The sequence below is a fragment of the Xenopus laevis genome, chromosome 2L (genome assembly GCF_017654675.1).
Source record: "Xenopus laevis strain J_2021 chromosome 2L, Xenopus_laevis_v10.1, whole genome shotgun sequence".
In the NCBI taxonomy this organism is placed as follows: Eukaryota; Metazoa; Chordata; class Amphibia; order Anura; family Pipidae; genus Xenopus; species Xenopus laevis.
This window is the reverse complement of record NC_054373.1, coordinates 47,911,537-47,938,772: the sequence shown is the minus strand read 5'-3', so window position 1 is coordinate 47,938,772 and position 27,236 is coordinate 47,911,537. Positions and strand designations below refer to the sequence as shown.

Sequence of the window (27,236 nt, the reverse complement as noted above, 5' to 3'; positions counted from 1 at the left end):
TATTTAATGAGGTTTAAATTGAATATGGTATAGGATGGGAGTCTCCAACCTTTATTACCCTTGAGAAACATTCAGATGTTAAAAGAGTTGGGGAGCAAAGCAAGCACGAAAAATGTTCTTGGGTGGTGCAAGATAAGTGCTGTAATTGGCTATTTGGTAGCCCCTATGTGGACTGACAGCCCACAGGAGGTTCTGTTTGGCAGTACAACTGTTTTTTATGCAACCAAAACTTCCAAGCCAGGAATTCAAAAATAATCATGTGTTTTGAGGCCACTGGGAGCAACATCCAAAACATCCAAGGGGTTGATGAGCAACATGTTGCTCGAGAGCCACTGGAAACCCATTATCCAGAAAACTCCAAGTTACAGGAAGTCCATCTCCGATAGACTCCCTTTTTAGAAAATAATCCAGATTTTTAAAAATGATTTCCTTTTTCTCTGTAATAATAAAACAGTACTTTGTACTTGATCCCAACTAAGATATAATTAATCCTTATTGGAGGCAAACCGAGTTTATTGGGTTTAATCAATGTTTAAATGATTTTTAGTAGACTTAAGGTATGGAGAACTAAATTAATGAATGACCCATTATCTGGAAAACCCCAGGTCCCGAGCATTCTGCACAATAGGTCCCATGTACCTGTATATGTATACATTTTTCCAGTTGGGATACTGCAAGAGTTTTTAATTTACATAGATATTAATTTATCGAAGTTAAGGTATAATCACATATTCCCATTTCTATCAATGAGTGTTAACTAAGAACCAATATACACTAGCATTTTTATCATTATTATTAGACACGAGAAGGGAAGTAGTTGCTGCTGCTAAGCACACGCATATTGTGAAAGTAGGCAAATGTGTTGGGTAACACTTTGCAGGAGGACATTATATCTGCTTATAACGTTTTAGTAGCTAGTAACCAATCAATATAGACGTAATAGGTATAACATATGATGTTAGAGTCATATAATCAGTAGAAGACTTTCCTCAGTGCTCTGAATAAAACTTCCCTTTATGATAAGCAACTTATCTTATCTTCCAAGTGATTCTGATTTTGGTTCCAGTTCCAAATTGAACACCGTATACCAGAGGTGTCTATTCTTCATAGCTCTAAATGAATTACCGTTTCCATAACTTTTCCCCTACCAGAATTAATAACTAGCATCAATACTTACACATATTATTTATGATATTTCTGCATTTCAGAAACACAACGTGACCATTATGGATCACCACTCTGCAGCGGAATCCTTTATGAAGCACCTGGAGAATGAGTACCGGTTACGAGGAGGCTGCCCAGCTGACTGGGTTTGGCTTGTCCCCCCAATGTCAGGCAGCATTACACCAGTGTTTCACCAAGAAATGCTGAATTACATTCTAAGCCCCTTTTATTACTATCAGGTAGGGATGTGTTACAGTAAGTCCCAGTTTTTATGTGAGTTGACATGGATATTTAACAAAAATGTCTGCTTCATAATCCTAATATGTAATCTTTTATAATAGATTGATGCTTGGAAAACTCACGTGTGGCAGGACGAAAACCGTAAGCCAAAGAAGAAGGAATTCAAGTTTAGTGTAGTGGCAAAGTAAGAACCATATTTTTGGTGAAATGTGAACTAAGTACTTCTACTTGGATATAACACAACATCCAGTTTACTGTTTAATGGCCTTGTATATATATATATATATATATATATATATATACTGCATTACTCTCAGAAAGCAGAGGCACTCAGACAGTTATTGCTTTGTGAGCCTTTCATTGTGCTAACCATAGCTACCTTTTACACCAGGTCTGTGCTATTTGCTTCCTCACTCTTAAAGAAAACTGTGGCTGCCAGAACCAAAGTAACGATCCTCTATGCGACAGAAACTGGGAAATCTGAAACATTTGCAAAGAAACTGCAAGAATTGTTCAGTTATGCCTTCAATGCCAAGGTTAGTGCTCTTTTTAAGGACTTGGTGGCTATATGCAATGCTCGTTTATATATGAAGTCAAGCCTTGCTGGCTGGGAAAAGATCTGGTGATATGATCCTGGCTAAAAATTAAGGGGCCTTAAAGTGGACCTGTCACTTACAAATAAAAAACTGCATAATGAAAGTCCTTTAAATTAAACATTGAACGCAAATTCTTTTTTTCATTAAAACATCTATTTTTCATTTATTTTTTATTTAAAAATCTGAGCTGTCAATCAAATACGATCTGCCCCGCCTCTATGCCTGAGGCACTATGAGACTATTCTTAACTGGCTTTCATTTTTTATTATATGGGGTTTTTGAGTTATTTAACATTTTATTCAGCATCTCTCCAGTTTGCAATTTCTGGCTGCTAGGGTAATTTAAATAAGAGACTAGAATATGAACAGGAGAGGGCCTGAATAAAAATATGAGTAATTAAAAGCAGCAATAACAATACATCTGTAGCTTTACAGGGCATTTGATTTTTTTAGATTGGGTCAGCAACCCCCATTTGAAAGCTGGAAAGAGCCAGAAGAAGAAGGCAAACCATTAAAAAACTATAAAAAAAAGAAAAAATGAAGACCAATTAAAAAGTTGCTTAGAAATAGCCATTTTATAATATATTAAAAGTTACCTTAATTGCAGCAGTACAGTAGACTTGCTATTGGTAGCACAACCTTTACCACTTACAATACATATACAAAAGCCCTGAATATCTTAATAAGTGTTTCGGATTTATCTGGCATTTTTGGGAGATGTTTAGCGATAATGACTTTCAATATCTTAGCCCTGGGAGTATCACAGCTGATTTTGTCATTCCATTTTCATTTATACCGTGGATTTTCTTCTAGAAACACTAGGGCAGATTTTTCAAGGGTCGAATATTGAAGTGGAAAATACTTCGAAATTCGAGCATCGAATAGAATCCTCCTACATTCTAATTTTTTTTTTAAATTCGGATTTTATTCATTGTACGATCGTACGATCGTACGATCGTACGATCGTATGATCGTACGATCGTACTTCGAATCGTACGTTTTGAACGATTTTATCGTACGATCATGCGATTTTCCTTCGAATATAAAAAACTTTGAAAATTGCTCTGGAAGGTCCCCATAGGCTAACATAGCACTTCAGCAGGTTTAAGTTGGCAAAATATTGAAGTCGAAGTAATTTGATTATCGAATGGTCAAATAGTTGAACGATTTTTACTTCAATTCGAAGTTGTGGTAAATTCGAAGTCGTAGTATCCTATTCGATGGTCGAAGTACTCAAAAAATTACATGAATTTCAAATTTTTTTACTTCGAAAATTCCCTTGAATTCACTTCGACCCTTGATAAATCTGCCCCTATGTGTTTAATAGAAACCCATAGAGAACCATAAACTATTTTTTTTTTGTGATCATTCATTTTTTTCTAAAAGCGCAAGAATATTGTGTAGCAATAAGGAGGTATGAGAGATTAAAGAGTGGGATTTGATTAAAGGCTTTTTCTGTATAGTCATTATAACTTAACAAGTATAAAACAATTTCTATCATAGTTATTGCTGTATTTTATCCATAGGTTCTCTGTATGGATGACTATAACATCAGAAACTTGGAGAATGAAACTCTTTTACTGGTGGTGACGAGCACTTTCGGAAACGGAGACTGCCCAGGAAACGGAGAGGTAGATGAAATATTGTACTTAGTATGCAGTTCTAAAGTAGTCAGGCTCTGAAACGGTGGCAAAGATTTTAGTGATTCATATGAACACCCTAATCAACTTGTACAGGGTTCAACGCAACATAGACATTTCTGATGAAAAAGACAGAGGAAAAGGAAAATGCTCAGATAAATAAGCAAAATTTCTAAAAAAGTTAGTAAATGTGTTAAAATTTACTGGGGAATATTCTAGGAGTTCCAATTTGAATTATAATAAATCTCCCACTTATTACTAACTAACTATTGGTTTATTTTTTTAAGCAATGCCTTCGCCTAGCCTAAATTCTCAAGGAGGCAAAAGTTATAATATTTTTGTTTGCTTTGCCTATAGCAACCTGTATCTACACGTCAGCATTCTAGTGGTCAGGTCAGGAAAAATTCTAGAAAAAGTTACATTATTGCATTTGAGGATGGCTGGCTAAGGAGTCCACAACTTCTTTCTACTGATTTCTGGTTACTGCAAATAACTTGACAAGTCGAATGATATAAAGTGCATGTTTTATATATGTAAAGCAATAAAAAGGATTAATGTAATTTTACACCAGAGAATCACTTTGCCATTTTCTATGTATGCATTAAGACTTTGTTTTGTTTCTTACAGAAATTTAAGAAAGCAATGTTTTCTTACAAAGAGCTAAAGAACAAATTAAGGTATTGGTGAGCTTTAGGCTTGTTGACTCTCAGCAATTCCATCTGGTCTGTGTGTGTCTCTCTCTTTCTTTTAGGAACAGTCAAACTTAGTGGTGGTTTGCCTTTAAGTTAACTTTTAATAGGTTATAGAATGGCCAGTTCTACGCAACGTCTCAACTGGCCTTAATTTTTTTTTTTATAGTTTTTTTTATAGTTTTTTTCGAATGGGATCACTGACCCCATCTAAAAAATGTGTTCTATTATTCATCTTTCTTTTAGACCCTCTCCTATTCATAATCCAGTCTCTTATTCAAATCAGTGCATGTTTGCTAGGATAATTTGGATCCTAGCAACCAGACTGCTGAAAATTAAAACCAGAGAGCTGCTGAATAAAAAGCTAAAAAAACTCAAAAGCCACAACTAATAAAAAATTAAAACCAATTGCATATTGTCTCAGAATATCACTCTCTACATAATACTTAAAGTGAAAAACCTGTTGTTTTGTATTTACATGTACTGTGCTTATAAATTACTATTACGACTTGGAAAAAAGTAGTTCCTAGATTTTTCTCCCAAATAAAACACAACCAAATGTATTTGTGTACACCGTAATATCTTAAAAATATTCTATTTCACAGTATGGCATTACAATAATTTAAGGCTTGCCAGGCATCTTGTAAATCAGTGTAATATCAATATCAGATTTGAGAGCATTTCAGCTAATAAAAAATACTTGGCATGCAATTGTTATTGGTAAGATCTGATGACATTCTCAGTGTTATTGTACATTTAAGTATGACTCACTATACCCTTGTTGTATATAGGTATGCTGTTTTTGGCCTTGGATCCAGCATGTACCCGCAGTTCTGTGCATTTGCTCATACAGTAGACCAAAGACTGGCACAGCTTGGGGCCACGCAAATCAGCATTACTGGTGAAGGAGATGAACTCAGTGGGCAGGAAGAGGCTTTCCTAAATTGGGCAGTTCAAACATTTAAGGTAGATATATTGATTTGCAAAGGTTTTTGTTCATGACAATCGAGTATAGTGTTGATAAAAATGTTGTCACTTAAATTGAGGTAAATATACTGGAACATTATGCCTAACTCAAAAGAAAGTCATTCTAAGCAACTTTTCATTTGGTAATACATTTTTCAATAGTTCTAAAGGTACTTGTAATTGTTTGTGAAGATTCTCATTCATCCAGCTCATGGTATATCTATAAAAAAAAGTAAAATCAACTGGACTTGCTGTGTTCTTTTCCTTGAAGACGTTTCCCCAGTCATCCAACAGTTGGTGAAATGTCTCCAAGGAAAATAACACAGCAAGTCCAGTTGATTTGACTTATTTCTATAGATTTATTTGTAAATGTAACTGCAAGGGAAGCCCTATTTTTTGCCTGTTTCTTTCTTCAATCTGGTTCTGACAATATAGCAGAAGTCAATTTCTATGCACTTCTATGACTGTTGTCCCATTTTTCACGGGACAATATATATATAGTCCCAGATTGTTACTGAAATGTCCCAAGTTTCCCTTTTGATCGCCTACACTGAACAGCCAGAAAAAGATACAATGTCTCGGCAAATGCACTTAGATACATTTGTAACTATTTGAGATAAGCAAAGATACAATTGTAACTATTTAAGATAAGCAGGTCTCTTGGGAGAAATAAAACTCACAGTTTAAAGGGAAATTCACCTTTATTAGCAAAACTGTAATAACACATAAAACATGGCCTTAAAACCCCCAGAAAAGTGTTCACTCTTTCCATAACCTGCCAAATTTTGTAAAATAGATGTGGTATTTAGGAGATGTGACCATAAAATGGGGAGAAATGTTTGTCCCTCTTTCTGATTTTCATATGTTGGGAGGTAGGCTATAGTCAGTTTGGCCCCAAATAGGTGGACAGAAAAACTCAGCAATGAAGTCAGTGGATTGGAAGATGGATTATGGGAGCCATGAGCAATTTTATCAGCAGACCACCAGTGGCCAAACTGATTTTCTAACATATCAAATTGGAATTGAAATATACCATTCATTAACATTCTAACCATTCCTTTTCTAGGCTGCATGTGAACTATTTAAAATTCGAGACAGACACAATATTCATTTACCTAAGTGTTACACCTCAACGGAAACCTGGAGTGCAGCAAATTATCGCCTTGTTAATGAGAACCAACCATATGACCACATCAAAGGTATGTTAATGTCATTTAAATGCTACTAGTCTTCATTATATTATTGTGGCCTTAATAATGAGGGTGGTGTACCCCAGCTCAGATTTTTATATCTATCTATCTATCTATCTATCTATCTATCTATCTATCTATCTATCTATCTATCTATGTATTCATTATCATTATCTATATATCACTATCATCATTATCTATCATTATCTATCTACTATCTGTCTATCTATCCATCCGTCTATCTATCTATCTATCTATCTATCTATCTATCTATCTATCTATCTATCTATCTATCATCTATCTATTTATCTATCATCTATCTATCTATCTATCTATCTATCTATCTATCTATCTATCTATCTATAACTATATCTAAATATAAAGTACCTTGTGGTGTAAAAACAGTTGTATAAATTCTGGTTTGACTCCTTATAAATAGGATTATATGTTCCTTTTATAGAATGTAAAGTTATGAAACCGTTTTTGGTGTAAATTAAGGGCCCACTATACCTTTTTCCAGTATCAATGTGTATATTATAGGGGAGTAGTTATGATTACATAGCCATATGCTGGCTGTACAGGCTATAAGAAATCCATGGTAGAGTGTCATTAACTACCCCAGTGATGGTCAGGAAACATCACTATATAAATAAAATGGAAATACGGTATAGTATACAAATTGATAAGGAACATGTGCCCAGACATTGGTTACTTAAGGAAAGGCTAACACTGCCAGATGGGTCAGTAGCCTCAAGATCTCTTACAAAGCATTGACTAGTTGTTCTGTACTGCAGTGGAAGGCACAGGGGACTACATTACCCAGCATTCCTACAGAATACCAAGTGTGCTACATATAGCAAATTGAATGCTCTAGCCCTTTAACAAGGCATGTTTATACATTTGCATCTGTGTGAAACTTTTCTGAAAATAGAACAAATCCAAAAAATGATTTCATACATTTGCATCACAACATTTACAATGTCGCCTCTGACTTGTGCCACAGATATCAAGAAAAATTAAAGGTGATACAATGTGATCATTTTTTGGATTTATTCCATTTTCAGAAAAGTTTCACATGGATGCAAATGTATAAACATGCATAATCCAGAGACTAGGCATCATGTGATTTTACAGATTTATTTGGGAGCACATTTACTAAGCTCGACTGAAGGATTCGAAGTAAAAAAAAGTTTTTTTTTGGGTACTTCGACCATCGAATAGACGACTTCGACTTTGATTCCAACGATTCAAACTAAAAATCTTTCGACTATTTGACCATTCGATAGTCGAAGTACTGTCTCTTTAAAAAAAACTTCGACTACCTACTTCGCCACCTTAAACCTATCGAGCATCAATGTTAGCCTATGGGGACCTTCCCCAAAAGGTTTCTAGGCTTTTTTTGATCAAAGGAAAATCCTTCGATTGATGGATTAAAATCCTTTGAATTGTTCGATTCGAAGGATTTAATCGTTAGATTGAATGATTTTTCCTTCGATCGAAGTATTTGCGGCAAATCCTTCGACTTCAATATTCGAAGTCGAAGGATTTTACTTCGAGGGTCGAATATCGAGGGTTAATTAACCCTCGATATTCGACACTTAGTAAATGTGCCCCTTAATGTTCCATTAGAGTAGCTTTTGCCAGGGTTGCAGATCATTTGATCATTTGCCAGTATTCAGTTGCACAAGCACATAAAACACACAGCGAAACAAACTTCCTTTGTAATAACCCGTGTATCACACAATCTTGGATTTTTCAATGAACTGAAAAATAGAGAAAGCACCAAAACAAGGATCAGGTTCTTTCCAGATCATGTTTCCTGAGAGATAAAGTGCACCTGCAGGGTTATCATTGCATTTCCACATTTAACAGGGAAGAGCAGGACTGTAATAACGTTTGGAAAGGGACCTTTTATATCTCCAGATGGCACATTGTTTCCCAGTTAGTATATTCCCTTTGCCTTATTGTTACTCCACATCTGTCTAACTACAGAAACCAGGAAAAGGTGTAGCCTCTCTATGTTCTACGGAAATGAGGCCACAAAATAATACATTAATCTAGGGCACACGGAAGGAAGCTCTTTATTCTCAGCCACGCAAGCGACTATAAATGCCAATAATTTATGTAAGAGCACTCGTGGGGGGAACTGGCTCAAAGATATACAAAAATATCAAACATCAAAAAACCTTAACTGATGCCAGTTTCATACTTTGGTTTTGCTGAGATTAAAACTAATTTCTAGTGACTCCAACTTGCATTATTGAGTAATCCATTTGTGCATAAAATGTACTTTAAAAGGATTCCAGAATACAAACCCTAGGTTATGTGAGTAATTATTAATAGTTAATTCTTCATAGACATATTAATAGTTAACGGACTGTTGTTTTGTTTCCTCTTGTGCTCTCTCTTCCTCTTTGGTATCACACTAGTTAAACTGCAGGACAGAACTATAAGAAGCCCAATGAGACTGCTGCCCACAGCCGGAATCTGATTAAATGCCTTCTCCCAAAATATCTGCATTCAGTTCCCGTGCAATAACTGCTCTGCTATAATGTGCTAGAATTGTTCAGCTTGCACTGAAGATCAAATATGTGATGTGCAAGAAAGGAATGAAATATAGCCACAATGACTAATGTTTTCTTATATTGTTTCTTTTCATTTCACAGCACTCAATAAATTGCACTCCAGGAGCATACTGCCAATGAAACTGAAATCTAGGCAGAACTTGCAAAGCCTCAAATCCAGGTAATTTAGCTTCAGCAATGGCACATTAGTGTATATATATATATATATATATATATATATATATATATATATATATATATATATATATATATATATATTGTATGCTTGGTTGTTGTTGTGAAATACTAAACCTGTAGAAAGCTTGATCCTTTTATTGCATTAGTGAGATTTCTTCAGTCTGTATCAAATGTAAACCCTTGAAACAATTGAATGCAAAATGACTCCGAGTGCTCATCTGAAGACTTCTGCAATTTACATTATGTTTTTTGTAGTTTTCAAGACATTATAATTTTTTACACTGCTAATATAATGAATCTGAAAACAACAGCCCCCTGCTGTTCAGTTCAGGAAGAGGGAAGTCTTGATGTTTAGAACTGACCAGAGAAATGTCAGATGACTCTTCTATGCTCACTAACTTAATTTTCTGAGCAGAGCAACACCACAAAACATTCCTCTGCTGACTAACTTAAATGTCTACTAACTGCAGCCAGTTAGCCTATTTAAACAAGATGCTGTTTCATTTTATTAACACAAAAACAAAAAAATGGCAAAAGTGTTTATGGGACATTCTACATTAACTTGTTTGGAGGGTTTTACATTTTTTTCAACATTGGTGCAGTACAGTAAGCAATATTAGTACAGTGTATTTAAATCAATGCAAACATGAAAGGAGATTTTTAGCAACCTCCTTAGTGTTTCTTATTACAAATGACACAACTTAACATATCGCACATTTTTTGAACTGTGCATGTTGTACATTGCTTTCTATTGTTGTTTTAAATCCTATATGTGACTTTTGTTTGGATGGCAATATTAATAAGTCTACACTAAAGGCAATTTGTAGGATTCCTGGGTCCATTTCAGCATGTCAATTTGGTCCGGTGCTTAATAGTAGCAGCACAATGGATTGGCCCACAAGACTCCCAACTCTTCATTCTTATTTAAAAAATAATCCCAATGATTAGTATTGTGTGTGTCTTCCTATGGTGCCTTTGCAAGGGGATTATTATTGAGCCTAAATATAGCTCATCATGGGACAATACAGTTCTAATTGCAGACAGCAGTTAGTTGCTATAAAGTCATTTAGTTGATAGAATGCCCCCCCCCACCCTTTATTTGGGGAAAGGCCAGCATTCAATCCAACCGTAACTCTGAGAAGCTAGAAATACTTGTGGTGACAGTAAAGTCATTGCTAGCTTAAACTGTATATCTGACTCGCAAAAAACACAAACAATGTTGATATTTCTCATTAAACAGAAATCCTGTTTATGCAATTAAGGCAATTATAGGGGTTTTTCTTGTTGTTTACAGCCGTGCCACACTGCTTGTGAAGCTTTCCTATGAGAACAGTCAGGAAGTACGATATATGCCAGGAGAACATGTTGGTTTGTTTGCTGGAAACCATCCAGAGCTAGTAATGAGCATAATTAGACATCTGAAGGATGCTCCGCCCGGCAATCAACATATCCGACTGGAGACACGGACTGAGCAGGGTAAGAATCTGTCTTGGCTTGGTTAACTCTTTTATTTCCCGCAAACTACTTTAGCCTGTGTCATATTGGATGAAATTAGAAATGTCAGGGGTAAAACTGGGTTTCCTTTCCCACAATCATTATAGTACTGACCACGGTGTGCACTGTAGGGTCTCCTCATGATAGGACAAGCAGGGATCTCATCCAACCCTCATTAACATATCCTGAGAGTATGGTAAAAATATTGTGTATATGTTACATTTTACAGCAACGAAAATAAGTTAAGTTGTAAAGGTCCATTTAGACTTTCTCCATGCAGATCCAACATATTTGGGAGTTTCTGGCTCTCAGATAACCCGAATGTCTGACGATATATGGCTTCCTTTTTTTAAACTGAGGCCCATATGTTAGAAATATGAAATAGCAAAAACAATGGGGTGATACCAGTAAATATATAGGAGATTACAGTTCCATTAAAGGCGTGGTTCTCCTTTAAGTTAACATTTAGTATGTTATAGAATGGCTGATTCTACACAACTTTTCAATTGGCCTTCATTTCTTCTTTTTATAGTTGCCTTCTTCTGCTTCCAACTGTTTCCTCTTTTTCACTGACCCTGATCCCATCTAAAAACAAATTCTCTGTAATGCTACAAATTTATTGTTGTTGCTTCTTTTTAATACTTATCTTTCTATTCAGGCCCTCATCCTATTCATATTCCAGTCTCTCATTCAAATCAATGCATGATTGCGTAATTTGGACCCTAGCAACCAGACTGCAAAAATTGCAAACTGGAGAGCTGCCGAATAAAAATCTAAATAACTCAAAAACAAACAAATATTATAAAAATTAAAACCAATTGCAAATTGTCTCAGATTATCACAGTCTACATCATACTAAAAGTTAATGTGAACACACCCTTTAAGAATGACTGCTTATTGCATGGGGCTAAAGCCTTTTGCAGTTTGTTTCTTAACCTCTTAGCCTTTACTGTGCTTATTTGTATTTTTATGGAACCACTTAGAGGAACTCTTATTTTTCTGTAAAGCATAAAGTACCCTAAATAAATCTATAAAAAAAAATAAAGGAAAAACGTCCCCAGAAACAGGAAGGATGAGAATTGCAGTAGGAACTAATTGGGTCTTATTTGTGTGTGTTTCCTCTCTTCTTGTAATTACAGATAACTTCTGGACAATCAGTGAAAAAATCCCTCCTTGCTCTTTGACACAAGCACTGACATATTTCCTAGACATAACTACGCCACCGACGCAGCTTCTGCTGAAAAAACTCTCCCTGCTGGCGACCGAGGTCACGGATAAAAACAGGCTGGAAGAGTTAAGCAAAGTACGAATTATATTTATTTTTCGCCTCTTCTAGGGGTCATGTAATTAAAGTTAAAGGAAAACTATACCCCCCAAACAATGTAGGTCTCTATAAAAAGATACTGCATAAAACAGCTCATATGTAAAACCCTGCTTCATTTAAATAAACCATTTTCATAATAATATACTTTTCTAGTAGTATGTGCCATTGGGTAATCATAAATAGAAAATTGCCATTTTAAAAAATAAGGGCCGCCCCCTGGGATCGTAGGATTCACTGTACTCACAAACATATCAACAAACCATACATGTTAGGTCACATGAGCCAATTAACAGACTAACGTGTCTTTTGCTTCCACACTTCTTCCTGTAACAGTTAGAGTTGTAGTATTTCTTGTCAGGTGATCTCTGAGACAGCACAGAGACCATCACAAAATGGTGGCTCAAGGCAAGAGATGTAAAAGGGCAATATTTACTTAAATATATATTCCAGTTTGGTAAGATTCTTTAATATGCCACTTAATATGATATGAACTATCTGTTGCTTAAGTGTTCATTTTGGGGGTATAGTTTTCCTTTAAAAGAGAGAGGTAAAGCAAGTGTATCACAGCAGAATTTACCCACAATGCCAACGATGCTAGAACTCTTTCTGCCTTTTGTTTTTAGAGCTTATATTAGCTGTAGAGAGGGCTACTATACCTTTGGCTTTTGCTTTTCTATTTGGGTAGCCTTACTGAAATATTAAGAAGTAAATACAGGTATGGGACCTATTATCCAGAATGCTCAGGACCTGGAGCTATCCGGATAACGGATCCTAATTTAGATCTTTATACCTTAAAGGAATTGTTCAGTATAAAAATAAAAACTGGGTAAATAGATTGGTTGTACAAAATAAAAAATATTTTCAATATAGTTAGCCAAAAATGTAATCTATAAAGGCTGGTGCTGGTATGTCTAACATATTAGCCAGAACACTACCTCCTGCTTTGCAGCTGTCTTGGTTTCCACTGATTGGTTACCGGCAGTAACGAATCAGTGACTTGAGGGGGGGCACATGGGTCATAAGTGGGTCATAAGTGTTTGCTTATTTGTATATAATGGAGTTTATGGGAGACGGCTGTTCCATAATTCAGAGCTTTCTGGATAATGGCTTTCCAGATAACAGATCCTTTACTTGTATATGATTAGCCCATTATGCCCAACCTCATTCCTATAAATGTTGTACCTACTACTTTGCACCTTTATTCTTTACTAAGCAGCCATTGACATGGGGTGGGTGGGATCATCCATCCTGCCATGGCCCTTCTGTTGTGTTATGATACCCTTACAAGAAATTGTAATACTCAAGACAAGCATTAGCTAAAACAACATACCATGTATATCACACCCTGTACTGTGCTATCATATGTATTCTCCTGTACTAAAAACAATTCAGCTAGTTCTTAAAATGTTGAAATGGGCACACAATGCATCACTTTCATTTGTCTGTTCTTCTGTTGTGATTACTGACAGTCCATTGATATTTTCATTGCTATTATAGAATTCTAAATTAACAGGGACTGCCAGTTTATCTAATTGTTAGTAGAATCTGTTAACTCTCCTCAAATAGGGGCAGATCAAAGTAGGAAACCAATAATTCATTAGTGTTTTCACAAGTGGAAAAAATGCAGACATGATAAATCTGCAGATAAGTTTTTGTTAAATCTGAATATTATCCATTACCAAGTAACACCATTCTCTAACCCTGTTTGCAGAATTCAGATGAATACAATCAGTGGAAGAACCATAACTTTCCTAACTTCCTGGAGGTACTAGAAGAGTTTCCATCCCTACATGTGCCTACAACATTTGTGCTCACTCAGCTGCCACCTCTGAAACCCAGATACTACTCTATCAGTTCCTCAAATGATATGGTGCCTGGGGAGGTCCATCTCACTGTTGCTGTTGTGAACTACACAACAAGAGGTATGTGAGGTATATTCCCCTAGCAGAAAAAACATATTTAACATAATTATTTATCAATCAGGACTAAAGAATATTACTGTAACATAGGAAAACCTTTGCTAACAGCTTGATATAGAAACCTGGTTTGCTAATAGTTCTGAAAACCGGGCAGGTATTTTCGAACTGGACAGCAGGTGTAAAAACCTGACTGTCCGGTTCAAAATCAGACAGATGGCAACACTACTTACAGGATTTTAAATTTTACAGAAAATTAGTTTTACCCACTGCTTCATTGCAACACACACACTTTACACATTAATCTTACTGCCTTCGTTTTTACACTACTACGTTGTATATCAGGGTTTGCCATGAGCTCTTCACTCTGCAATTAGTACAATAAAGCCCTGCCCTATCTATTCTGATCCATCAGTTCTGTTCAGTGGAGGCTAAAGGTGGCCATACACGGAGAGATCCGTTCGTTTGGCAATGTCGACAAACGAGCGGATCTCTCCCCGATATGCCCACCTTGAGGTGGGCAATATCAGGCTGATCCGATCGTGGGCCCTAGGGCCCAACGATCAGATCCTAACGATGGCTAACGGGTGGTCGGATCGTGGGACCGCATCAACGAACAGATGTGGCCGCGATCCGACGGGATTTTTAGTCCGATCAACTATCGATCGGGGAAGCCCGTTGGAGGGCCCCATACACGGGCCAATAAGCTGCCGACTCGGTCTGTCGGCAGCTTTTATCGGCCTGTGTATGGCCACCATTAGACTTAGAAAAACCTACAAAAGGAAAGTAAAGATAATATTCATATCATGTTTTGTAGGAATAAGGCATTTTAAAAAGCATAACATGTGTAACAGCTTATAGGTATTTTCACTGTAGCAAACACAATTTACATTTACAAAGAAGGGCCAATTATTGTGGCTTATAAATGAAACCCGTCACACCACACCTGATTTTGTACTGCTGGAATAAAACTCTCTTTCATGAAGTCTGAGATATACATTTCCTTAAGCCTTCATGCTTTCTGCTCACTGCTTTTAAACACTGAATAAATGTGCATATTCTGTTCTCCGTAGGTGGCCAGGGCCCATTACATCATGGCGTCTGCAGCACATGGCTAAACACTCTGAATATCAATGAAACAGTTCCATGCTTTATTAGAAGGTAAGCATGACTCTGAATATTCCCTAGTGTCGTCTGCAACACATCAGAATATGTTGTAGGATTAAGACCCAAACAGTGAAAATTCAAGTGTGTGCTTTTTTCACAAAAGCAAATATACTCGAATATTGTTCAGAACCTCAAATAGTTTTACTTACTCAGCAAGTAAAACCTGGCGAGTATCATTATGGGGGTAATTTATCAAAGTCCAAATTTATCTCAATATGTTCTGCCAAAAACTCTGATTACATCCACACAGGTTTTTTCGGCTTGTTTATCATTAGATTTTCCCAAAAATGGGGTTTGCAGGGGAAAAAAAAATCTGAATTTCACTTTTTTTTCCTCATTTTTTCCACCCGAAAATTTCGATTTTATATGCTTTTTTCCCTAAAAATCCGAAATCCTCAGGGTATTGCACAAAACCCAGCGCACATCAAAAAATCATTGGGACTTCTCCCATTGACTTATATACAACCTTGACAGGTCTGAGATGCCGGATTTTCTAAATCAGACTTTTGCATCCTCGGGGTATAATAAATTCCGAAAAATTCGTGATTTTTTAAAAGTCTGATTTTATAGTAAAAAAAAATCAAAACATTTTCAGGATTTTTGCATTTGGAGTTTAGTAAATAACCCCATATAAGTCAATGGAAATTGCCTGTATGACTTTATTTTCTTAGTTTAATTAAACATTAAAGATTTTTTAGCCTCATTGAAAAAAAAATTACTTTCTTCCTGCAAAAAAATGTGCTCCGGAATAATTTTTCTTAAATAATTTTGGTGCGTGCGTTTCCACCCACCTAGTAAATAAGCCTCTAGATTCCATGCTCTGCAATGCAGCATAGATTCCCGAACTCTGGCAATGCTATACAGGGAAATATTGTAGAATTAATTCATCTCCTACTAATTTTATTCTTGCCATTTTTCCTTTTCCCCTTTTTTATATTAATATTTATAAATGAATATTCCACATAAAAGCAGAATGTTTAGAGATATATCAAATAAAAACAGGTTAGGGGGCAATATAAAAATTGTATTCAGATATATAAGTCAAGTATATCTATTAAATGTGTGTATTATATCATGTATATGTATTTAAGTACCATCAATATAATCAATTATATGTATTGAGATAAATCTGAGATATTTAAGGTTATATGCAAAAATATATTTTATTTCTTTAGCACCAACACATTCCATCTCCCAGAAAACCCATCAGTTCCATGTGTATTGATTGGCCCTGGAACAGGAATTTCTCCATTTAGAGGATTTTGGCAGCAGCGACTCTATGACCTAGAAAAGAAAGGTACGACAGACATTTACTAAGCTCTGAGTTAAGGAAAATTGTCTCGCCATATTTACATTTTAGAGCTTAGCTACAAATTATAAAACGATAATAAAAATGATCTGAATAAAGAAATAAGAAACCACTCTCTATTTTCCTCTATGCCTTGATAGTCCAAGTAGCTAATTCTGAAGTACATAGAAGCCTGTTTCAGTATACAGTATGTTGCACCATATTTATATATATATATATATAGGCTCAAGCTGGCATTGCTCCCAGTATGTCATAAAGTCATTAAATCAAGCTACAGTTACTTTAAGTCATAAATTGTTTTTATGCATATATAACAAATATTTCAGTGACATTTTTCTGGTTATGGGAATTGCTGCCTACTGGCTAAATTGAAAGAAACAGTGACAATATTGTTACTCCAACCTTTTAAAAAACGTTGCTCTCACATATTCTCACTGGTGCCATTAATGAAATCTCTCATGTGGGAAAATGTGGTTATAATTCAACCTATCAGGGACCCTTTTATGTTATTATTTAATGCAGCTTTATGGTATTGCTGTGGTTTCTGATATAGTAGCTATATACATTTGTACTGGATTAAAACCAACCACATATTAACATTTTATTATTTAAAGGAATAAAGGCCGGGTCTATGATACTACTGTTTGGCTGCCAGCAATCAGGGATGGATGAAATTTATGCAGACGAGACAAAATATATGAAGAATAAAGGCATATTGAAAGATGTGTACACTGCATATTCCAGGCAGCCAGGACAAGCCAAGGTGAGGATTGTGGGATACCAGGGAAGAAACCCAGTGGCCCCTGGCCTTCTTGTGCCTCCCCAACCCAGATCTGCTCCATGCCCAATGCTTTAGGTGCTGCATCCCCGTTCCTCCCCCCCAATCACGGCTGTAAGGGAAAAGTACATTGGTTTGCAATGCTGGTACATGGATGACCTCACAGTTGGGGCAGGAGGCCTTTTGGTTGTGTGGTCCTCTAAGGTGGCAACTCTGGTGGGCCCTAGACCCTAGTGAAAAAAATCAGAAAACCTCTAAAACTTATTTAAAAAGGAGCTTTAAAGAAATATAGAAAGACACACACATTTTTATAGAGGTTCGTGCCAAAAAAGAAATGGAAAAGGATAGAAGTTGTAGTGAAGAAAACCAGATTTACAGTGATGTTATGTTTACTGTGATTTCCCTTCATGACCATCTTCCATGTCATTCAAAAGAAATGGGTTTAATCACTTTCCTTTCCAGAATTGATTTGCCCTTTCGCATTAAACCCTCTCCCTTTTTACTTAAGCATTAAAACCTCCCTACCCCGCTAATTAAAAGCTGACAAAGTTATCCACAAGGGGTGGGGACTTGGATGACAGAGGATTAAAGATTATCATAAATGCATTTAAATACAAAGTTTTCAGTTTTTTTTTTAGGTTTTTCCAAGTGATCAAAACCATAGTTATATACCAGCAGTTATTAAATAAGAGGGAAATTAAAAACAATAAACAAACATGGTTGTTAGGAAGATAGGTATGGGACCTGTTATCCAGAATGCTTGGCACCAGAGGTTTTCCGGATAAGGGGTATTTCCATACTTTGGATCTCCATATCTTAAGTCTACTAAAAAAAACAATTTAAACATAAGTAAATCCAATAGGCTGATTTTACGTCCAATAAGGTATATCTGAGCTGGGATCAAGTACATGGTACTGTTCTATTATTACAGGGAAAAGGGATATTCTTTTTAAAAATTTTAATTATTTGATTAAAATGGAGTCTATGGGAGAGGGCCTTTTTGTAATTTGGAGCTTTCTGGATAACAGACGTCAGATAATGGATTCCATACCTATACTAGCTTTGAAAAGCGTTAAAAAAGCTATACATGGAATAAGAAAACTTCTACTAAAAGTAGACCAATTTCTGCCAAAATGACACAATTTTATGTACAACAAAGTATGCCTCTTTTCCCCTAGAATATTCAGTTGAAGGAGAAGAGTGGATTCTCTCTCACATAGCAGCCAGGGCATTCTCACATTGTGATTTGAGATCTATAGACATACCAAGATAGAGCCAGAAAGTCAGATAATATATTCTTCAAAAGATTCTCACATAGCACTTCCCCAGAGAAACAAACTGGGTATTGTGCCCCAGAGAGAGAGATAAATTCAAACAGGACATACAGTTATTATTTATCTTTCATCCAGCCGGGATTCGGCCTTTTTCAGCAGGATTCGCATATGGCCGAATCCTTCTGCCCGGCTGAACAGAATCCAAACCCTAATTTGAGTTTGCATACGCAAATTAGGGGCAGGGAGGGAAATCGCATGACTTTTTGTCACAAAACAAGGAATTAAAGAATGTTTTCCCCTTCCCACCCCTCATTTGCATATGCAAATTAGGATTTGGATTCGGTTCAGTGACCGGCTGAATTTTACGCAGATGTTTCGGGGGTTCGGCTAAATCCAAAATAGTGGATTCGGTGCAACCCTAATAACAATGACATCAAGCAACATTTTCACCAGCCAGGTGGCAAACCTATGTTCATGCAGTGAGGGAAGCTGGGAAGCAAGTGAGAAATAAGGAAGGAGGAGAAGGAGTGAAATTAGGGAAGGAAATAGACACATGAGGGGGAATGTAATATGCTTCGTTATTGCAAAAAATGTTCAGAAAGAGGCCCATTAACAACCATTTTCGACTGATTAAGACGTCAATGACTTCCTCGCAAAGTTTGCGACCAAACTGCCTTTGTGAACGTTCTGAGTGTATGTAATAAAATTTTGCAATCGCAAACCCTTTTTTTGTGACAAAATAGTTAACGAAACTCCAGAGCAGGTATTAAAGGTTCGCAATGCACAATTAAGATTCCCAATCCAATAAAAGCCTAATGAAGAATATTACATACAGGCGATTTTTTATTTGCAAAGTTTTGCTCTTTGCGAATTTTATTACACTCCCCCCATAAAAAGCAAAGAAAAATGTCTGGTTCACAAACCCGTAGAAGCAAAAAATTGCAGTTATTTTCATACAATGTCTATATTTTTTATTTAATATACTGTATTTATATCTACCTAGATGTATGTTCAAGATATTCTTCTAAAGAACTTGGAGAGTGAAGTGTGTCGGATTTTGTTTGAAGAAGAAGGCCATCTGTACGTGTGTGGAAACTTTGACATGGCAAAGGATGTTGTTCAGACCCTGAAACACTTGATAGCCAAGAGGTTGAGACTAAACGAGGAAGAAACTGAAAATTATTTCTCTGAGCTGAAGGTAAGTGTATATAAAGATCATAAAACAAATGTACAAACTACTGACATGGATTTCATAAATTAAGCAAAATTGACACACAATATAACAGCATTTTAACCAGGTTTTAACCCAGATACCCCAATTTTTTAAGTTTTGAAAAGGGTCATGTTCACTGAATGTGGAAATCCCAAACCTGAGTCAGCACCTATTTATGAATGAAAAAAGGGGCTGATTTTTCAACTTCTGAATTAAAATTTTTACTGCGACTCAAATTTATTTGGTATAAAACTCGTGAATTTAAATTAGGGTTTCCAAAACGTGAATGTTCAATATTTATCAAGGACAAAAAAATAAAAATACTTCTAAAAAGGTTGTTGAAGTCAATGTGGAGTTGTCCTAGGCAAAATGTTAGCAAAAATCAAGTTGAGCAAATTGAGTATTTCAAATTGTTAGAGTTTGTAGACCCATTGAAAATGAAGAGTAGAATACAATTGGATTCATTCCATTTTTGCCCACTGTTTTTTCAAGTCTTTTAGATGCAATTTTTTTAGTAAATAAGCAAACATTCAAGTTTGGTAATATTTTGCGTTTATGAATATTTTTTCATAGGTTAAAAGTTTAAAGAAGGTGACCAGCAAAACCCTGAGTCTATTAAGGGTCTCTATGAAATGACAATAATGATATAATGAATTATGACATTCTTAATGGGGTTCAACTTTAAGTTGACTTTTATGTTATAGAATACTAAACAACTTTTCAACTGGTCTCCATTATTTATTTTTTTATATGCTAGGGTCATTTGGACCCTAGCAACCAGATTGCTGAAATTACAAACTGGAGAGCTGTTAAATAAAAACTTAACTCAAAAAGCACAAATAATAATAAAAAAAAAAAAATTGCAAATTGTCTCAGAATATCACTCTCTACATCTTACAAAAGGGCAACAACCCATTTTATTTTAATGATGATTAACAAAGGTAACATGCACTGTAACCACATGAAGGGTGCCATTCAAAAAACATTGCTCTTTAGAATATCAACAGAGATGATCGTATTTAGAGAAATATATGACTTAATTACAGTTTGAACCTTTTTTTTCTAATACACAATTTTTTTGTTTACTTTGCAGAACAAATTAAGATATCATGAAGATATATTTGGCCCTGCTCATAGGCCTCAGCATTCAAAAAATGGATACCATTCTCTTGTGGCTCTTAGTACACCAGTCTATACTGTACATCATAGGACTAAAATTATGAAATAGGAATACTAGAATGGAAAATAGTACAGGCTTGATTCTGAGCACCTTCATATGTCTTCCTTTCCATCTTTATGCTTATAATCAATGTGCATCAGTAGCATTTCAAATCTGTTTTCCCTTGTGAAAAATAGCTTATATACAACTATCATTATTTATATTATTATTATAATAATGAAGTTCTGGGTAATGTGACAATGTTTCATTGTATTGCACAGTAGAAAGGAGGCACTTCAGTGGTACTAAACCACATCCATTCAAGCGGATGTACCAAACTAAAAGCTTAATTGTAAAAGGCCAAATATATCAACCCCCACATTTATTTTAACAGTGGTCTTATGGGTGTTGTTCTTGGAGATGTCTCCCTAATAAAAGCTACAGAGGGGAGGATCAACCTGTGAGAATGATGCTTTGGTTGAGAGACACTTTTCCCAAGATATGCAACTAAGCAGAGAGATCCCAGCCTATGACCAGAAAGAAATAGTATCCTAAGGGTTTTACCTTGACATGGTATGGTGGCCAGGCAATTTTATGATCATAAACTTGAACAGAGTGGATTGTTGCTGCAATCTGGGACCAAGAAATGTGCACATTTGCCATTTGGGAGCCCTGTATTTGTGTCAGCTATGCTAGTTAAAGATCAAGTTTTGTTTTCTCTAAATATTTAAGTTTTTTTCAATAAAAATCGAATTTGTAGAGATTTATCAAGCCCCAAAGCAGCAAAAAAATCCAAAGCTGAAAATACTCAAGCGAAAAACCTGTCAAATTCATGTAAAAGTCAATGGCAGAGGTCCCTTTAACCATTTGAAAATGGTTTTTTGCCTTCACAATTTTTGAGTGTTTTGGGGTGTTTGATGTTGTTTTTCGCTTGATAAATTCTAGTTTGTAATGTTATTCATAAAAACTCACATTTTTCGAGTTTTTTTTTCCATCAGAAGTTTAATTAGTGGTTATTTCGCCAAATTCATGGATGATGGTTAGGTCGAGTTTGTTTCAGGCAAAATATGAGAAAAATTTTTTAGTAACTAACCCTTCTAAGTCTCCTTACATCTGACACGATAAAAAAATAAGCACAATCTATAAAGATCCCCTAAAAATGATCTTCTGTTACTTAGCCTCCATTATGACACACTAGCACATGCAACAGAGGAATTCTAGAGCAGCATAGAGCTCCATGGTCGTCCAGATTGCTGAAATGCACATGACTGGGCACTAACCATGAATATTAGCCTGTGTTTGTTGGACTCATACCATATATGATCAGTAGGCTAAATTCAACTGCTACATTTTTAGCACAATTGTTTTCTTCCCCCAGATTTCCATTGTTATTGCATGCAATACTCCTACTGGCACAAACTCTTTTTCTTTTTCTAAACTACATGCAAAGTGCCTTTGGATTAATGCATGAGTTATCTTTATACATAAAAGAATTTGCAATTGGGTGGAGAGCACAAAGAAACCGAACCTTAATGTCTGTCCAGAGTCAGGTTCAGTCTCCAGGGCTTAACTTTTTTGTACTCCATGGGAGCAAAGCTAGGAGCCTCTGGATCTAAAATAAATTATAATAGAGGCAGAAAAGTCAACGTGAATCTAATATTTCTCTTTACATTTGCAGTGCTAATATTGTCAGAATATTTATTATACAAGTGCAAGCATGCCCGAGACCATTAGAATTGCTAGTGAATTATGACGGGTGTCCTTGCTATAAGGATGAATACTGTAGTGCAGAACCATAATAATATATAAATATGAATCGCTGAATACAATAATATATTTATATTTGCATACAAGGTCAGTTATACATATGTTCACATGATATTCGCTATAGAAAATGTGCAGTTTTTTTACTCATTTATTTGCTGCTTTTACACTTTATCTTGACTTTACACTATGGAAGGATAAATCAAATAGTAAGGGGGTTATTTATCAAAGTCCGAATTCATCTAAAAAATTTTTGAAAAAAAGCTCCAACCAAATCCACATGGGTTTTTTTCATCTTATTTATTAATACACTTTCCTGAAAATTTTGTCTGCGGGGAAAAAGCCGTAAAAAATGTGAAAAATACGAATTTTATGAATTTTCGGAATTTCCACCGAAAACTCATATTTTTTCTGATTTTTGTCCGAAATCCCTGAAAGCTTTGGATTATTTCACGAAACCAGCGCAGATCAAAAAATATATGGGACTTATCCCATTAACTTATATGCAACCCCGGCAGGTCTGAGATGCCGGATTTTCAGATTCTGACTTTTTCCATTCTTGAGGTTTTATAAATTCTGGAAAATTCGTGTTTTTTTTTAAAACTCTGATTTTATACTAAAAAACTAAATTTTTTGGATTTTGGCATTCGGAGTTTAGTAAATAAACCCCTAAGTGTTTACATTTATTATATATTTTTTTTGTTTCTCTTGATGCTGTAGATTTAAGTTTATAGGATGAATATAGAAAATAATATATTAACTTATAAAATATTACCCATATAAGAAGATGTGTTTTAGATAATATGGCAATATGCTGGCTGGTCCAGATGTCCCGCTCACAGTTTATCAACGTATGTGAGATAGAACTATCCCTTTAACACCTTTCAGTTGCATAATGTATCTGAATTTTCTCAGAGCTTACAATATTTGTACAAGGATTTTTATATTTACCAACTGGAATATATTTTAATAGTGTTTGGATCACGACTGATTTGCATAGAGCATGTTGTTAAACATGTATTGAACTGTTGTATGAATTTAAGAAATAATAAAGAGAAATTGTATTTGACTGGAGGTTATCCATTGTGATTTTTTATGTTATGTCTGCTATGATTGTACCATTGAGTATGCTAGTAGGTAGATAAATCTTATAAATATTTATCGGGCATTTTGGATTCAAGGGTCCTTCTTAGCTCAAAACAATGTTACAGGAATAGACCCTCTTTATACATAATCACTCGCCTCGTCATTGCAGCCATGCTTTCCTTCATGCTGGGACCCCCATTCACTGCTTTGGCCCCATATATGAGGGCCAATTACTCTTTCAGTAGTTGGCTGGAAGTCATCTAATCTACTCTGAGTTTGTATGTTGCCATGGTTTATGAGTTTGTACCACTTAGTATTCAAAAAGGATGTCACTATTAATCAGAAATTAAGAGAGATTCAAACATTTTGGTTCAAGGCCCCTTTTGCTGTCCAAAAGGTGTTGTGGCCCGTCTTAGCTCAAAACAGTGTGATGAAAAGTGACTGAAATATGTATACTGATATAATTCCATTACTATCTAAACCAGAAAAATGTGCCCCTATAAACTGCTTTGGGCCCTACTTAATAGGCCAAGCGCCACAATTTTGGAATGTCAGCCATAAAGTCTAAATACAGTGCTACAACTTCTGTATCTAGCGGTTACAGTGATACAAATTGGGCTTTAGAGCAGTTTATTTTAATAGTTAAACTCATTCAGAATAATCAGTTGATCTGATGTTTTGTATGTTTTTTTTTCTCATTAAATATCTTGGCTCCACATTCAGCAGTTAAAACATTTACCGATCTCATGCAAATAAAATGTTACACTCTGTACATTTTAATATTGTGTTACGCTAACAAAACATTTGCCCTGTGTTTCATTTTGTACAGGAATGGGATCTGTTACCCAGAAACCCTTTATCTAGAAAGCTCCATATTATGGAAAGGCTGTCTCTCATAGACTCCATTTTATCCAAATAATCCGAATTTTTAAAAATGATTTCCTTTTTATAATAATAAAACACTGCCTCAAATTTAATGCCAACTAAGATATAATTACAGGGATAGGACCCATTATCCAGAAAACTCAGAATTATGGAAAGGCCATCTCCCGTAGACTACATGTTATCCGTTTCCTTTTTCTCTGTAATAATAAAACAGTACCTTATACTTGATCCAAACTAAGATATAATTAATCCTTATTGGAAGCAAAAGTAGCCTTTTGAGTTTATTTAATGTTTACATGACTTTCTAGTAGACTTAAGGTATACAGATCCAAATTATAGAAAGGTCTGTTATCCGGAAAACCCCAGGTCCAAAGCATTCTGGCTTACAGGTCTTATACCTATAATCCTTACTAGAGGCAAAACAATTCCATTGGGCTTATTTAATGTTTAAATAAATTTTTAGCAGACACCAGAAAATAATCTTTTTTTATATCTATCATAACATTGTCTTTGAATGCTATATTTAATTTTGCCATAAAAGTATTCCCCTAATGCATCTACATAACCATTCTTAGCCCCATGCTCCTCTATGAGGGGGCTGCCATATTTGTGCAGCAGTAGTCCGGTAGCATTAGAAACAAATGATATAAACATTAAATAAATCCAATAGGGCAGCTTAGTTCCCATCAAGTACAAGCTACTGTTTTATTACAGAGAAAAAGGAAAAAATTATAATTGTTTGCTTATAATGGAGTCTATGGGAGATGGCCTTCCTGTTATTTCCTGAGCTTTCTGGATAGCAGTCTCTGGATAAGATACCTGTATATAGAGGTTTTGCCGCTCTGTAATTTTAATAAATATTAATAGATATTAGAACTCTCTGAGTAGGTGAAAAATGTTCATTGAAAGGTATGTGATCTCTTATGCATAAAAAGGTTCATTAAAAGTTATGTGATCTCTTATGCATCAATCCCATTGCTAAACGATTTCTCAGTCGGCTACAGGCTATTTGCTAGGGATGGGCTGCACCTCGATGATGATGGTGCAGCTGTTTTGGGAGAGAAGATGGCTAGATGGTTGGAGGAGATTTTAAACTAGGAGTGGGGGGTGAGGGTTCAGTAAAAGATTCAGTGGAAAACAGGTTAGATGAGATAGTGGGCAAAGAAAGGGAAAATGGGGGAGATTTGGCTGGGGGTACTGTTAAAGGGGAAGGAAACCTAGTTGGCGCAAAAACCCTCCCCCCCCTCCCGTGTGTTGCCCACCCTCCCTCCTCCCCCCTGGCCTACCCGTCCCAGCTGGGCAAATGCCCCTAACTTGTTACTTACCCTTCTGCGCAGGTCCAGTCCAGGGAGTTCACAGACGACATCTTCTTCCACGCGATCTTCTTCCTGCTTTGAACGGCGTTTTGGCGCATGCGCATTAGGAGCATTTCGCCAGTACGCATCTACTGTGCATGCGCCAAAAGTCACAAAGTACTTTAAGTATTGGGAGGACCACATGTTATATGTTCAATATGGTACCAGTATTAAATGTATGTTTGCAAATGCAAGGAGTCTGATGCAAATAGAAAAGGCTGCTAGTTTGGCTATAGTAATGATAATGGGGGATTTTAATTACCCAGATATTGACTGGAGCAACAGTACTGCCAGATCAGTTAATGGAAACAAGTTTATAAACTTGTTGCATGACAATTTTATGGCACAGGTTGTTGAGGAGCCAACCAGGTATATGCTATTCTGGATCTAGTGATCTCAAATGACCCAGAACTTATAGCAAATGCGCAAGTCATTGAACCCCTGGGTAATAATGACCATAATGTTATATCATTTAATGTCTGGTGCAAAAAACAAATATACACTGAGGCAACAAAAAACATGAATTTAGGAAAAGCTCATTTTAGTGCCTTGAGGGCTGCACTACAGAGCATTGATTGGGGCATTAGGTTTTCAGCTAAAAACACAGAACAGAAATGGTTGTCATTTAAAATGATATTAAATCATTACTGTTCTCAATTGATTCCATTAAGGAGTAAATGTAGAAGCTCTAAGAATCATCCTATGTGGCTTAATACAGAAGTAAAGAAATTAATAGGACAGAAGAAAAGGGCATTTAAAAACTTGGTACAGAAGCTGCATTTAATGAATATAAACACTGTAATAAATGTTGTAAATCAGCAATCTGGAAGGCAAAGAAAGGAAATGAAGAGTTAATTGCGGTGCAGGTGAAATCTAACCCTAAAAAGTTTTTTAAATATATTAATAGTAAAAAGATGCAGGTTGAGAGTGTTGCTCCATTAAATAATGGTACCAGTATGGTTGTAACAGATACAGAAAAGGCAAATGTGCTAAATCAGTTCTTTTCTTCAGTGTATACATTGGAGGAGTCTGAGTTCCGGCAGCTAAGTGGCAAATGAGATGCAATGTTGATAAATGTAAAGTCATGCACCTGGGATGTAAAAATATCCAAGCCACTTATACCCTTAATGGGACTGCACTAGGCAAATCCATTATGGAAAATGACCTTGGAGTCCTTGTAGATAATAAATTTGGCTGTAGCAAGCAATGCCAGTTGGCCCCATCGAGAATATGTCATACAGTTTTGGTCTCCATCACTCAAACAGG

General features: G+C 35.8%; 1 protein-coding gene across 1 annotated transcript in view; it reads left to right on the top strand.

Moving 5' to 3' along the window:
• nos2.L (nitric oxide synthase 2 L homeolog) overlaps positions 1-21,795 on the top strand; it is a 30,207-nt gene extending 8,412 nt beyond the window's left edge. The window contains exons 11-26 of the mRNA XM_018246315.2: positions 1,209-1,403; positions 1,506-1,588; positions 1,796-1,940; positions 3,526-3,630; positions 4,267-4,316; positions 5,120-5,294; positions 6,361-6,493; positions 9,151-9,229; positions 10,541-10,722; positions 11,880-12,043; positions 13,776-13,986; positions 15,054-15,141; positions 16,323-16,444; positions 17,071-17,219; positions 19,512-19,706; positions 20,815-21,795. Of these exons, the coding sequence (XP_018101804.1) occupies positions 1,209-1,403; positions 1,506-1,588; positions 1,796-1,940; positions 3,526-3,630; positions 4,267-4,316; positions 5,120-5,294; positions 6,361-6,493; positions 9,151-9,229; positions 10,541-10,722; positions 11,880-12,043; positions 13,776-13,986; positions 15,054-15,141; positions 16,323-16,444; positions 17,071-17,219; positions 19,512-19,706; positions 20,815-20,949 (2,211 nt within the window). The 3' untranslated portion in view covers positions 20,950-21,795. The remainder of the gene's footprint in view (positions 1-1,208; positions 1,404-1,505; positions 1,589-1,795; positions 1,941-3,525; positions 3,631-4,266; positions 4,317-5,119; positions 5,295-6,360; positions 6,494-9,150; positions 9,230-10,540; positions 10,723-11,879; positions 12,044-13,775; positions 13,987-15,053; positions 15,142-16,322; positions 16,445-17,070; positions 17,220-19,511; positions 19,707-20,814) is intronic.
• Positions 21,796-27,236: the final 5,441 nt, after the last annotated feature.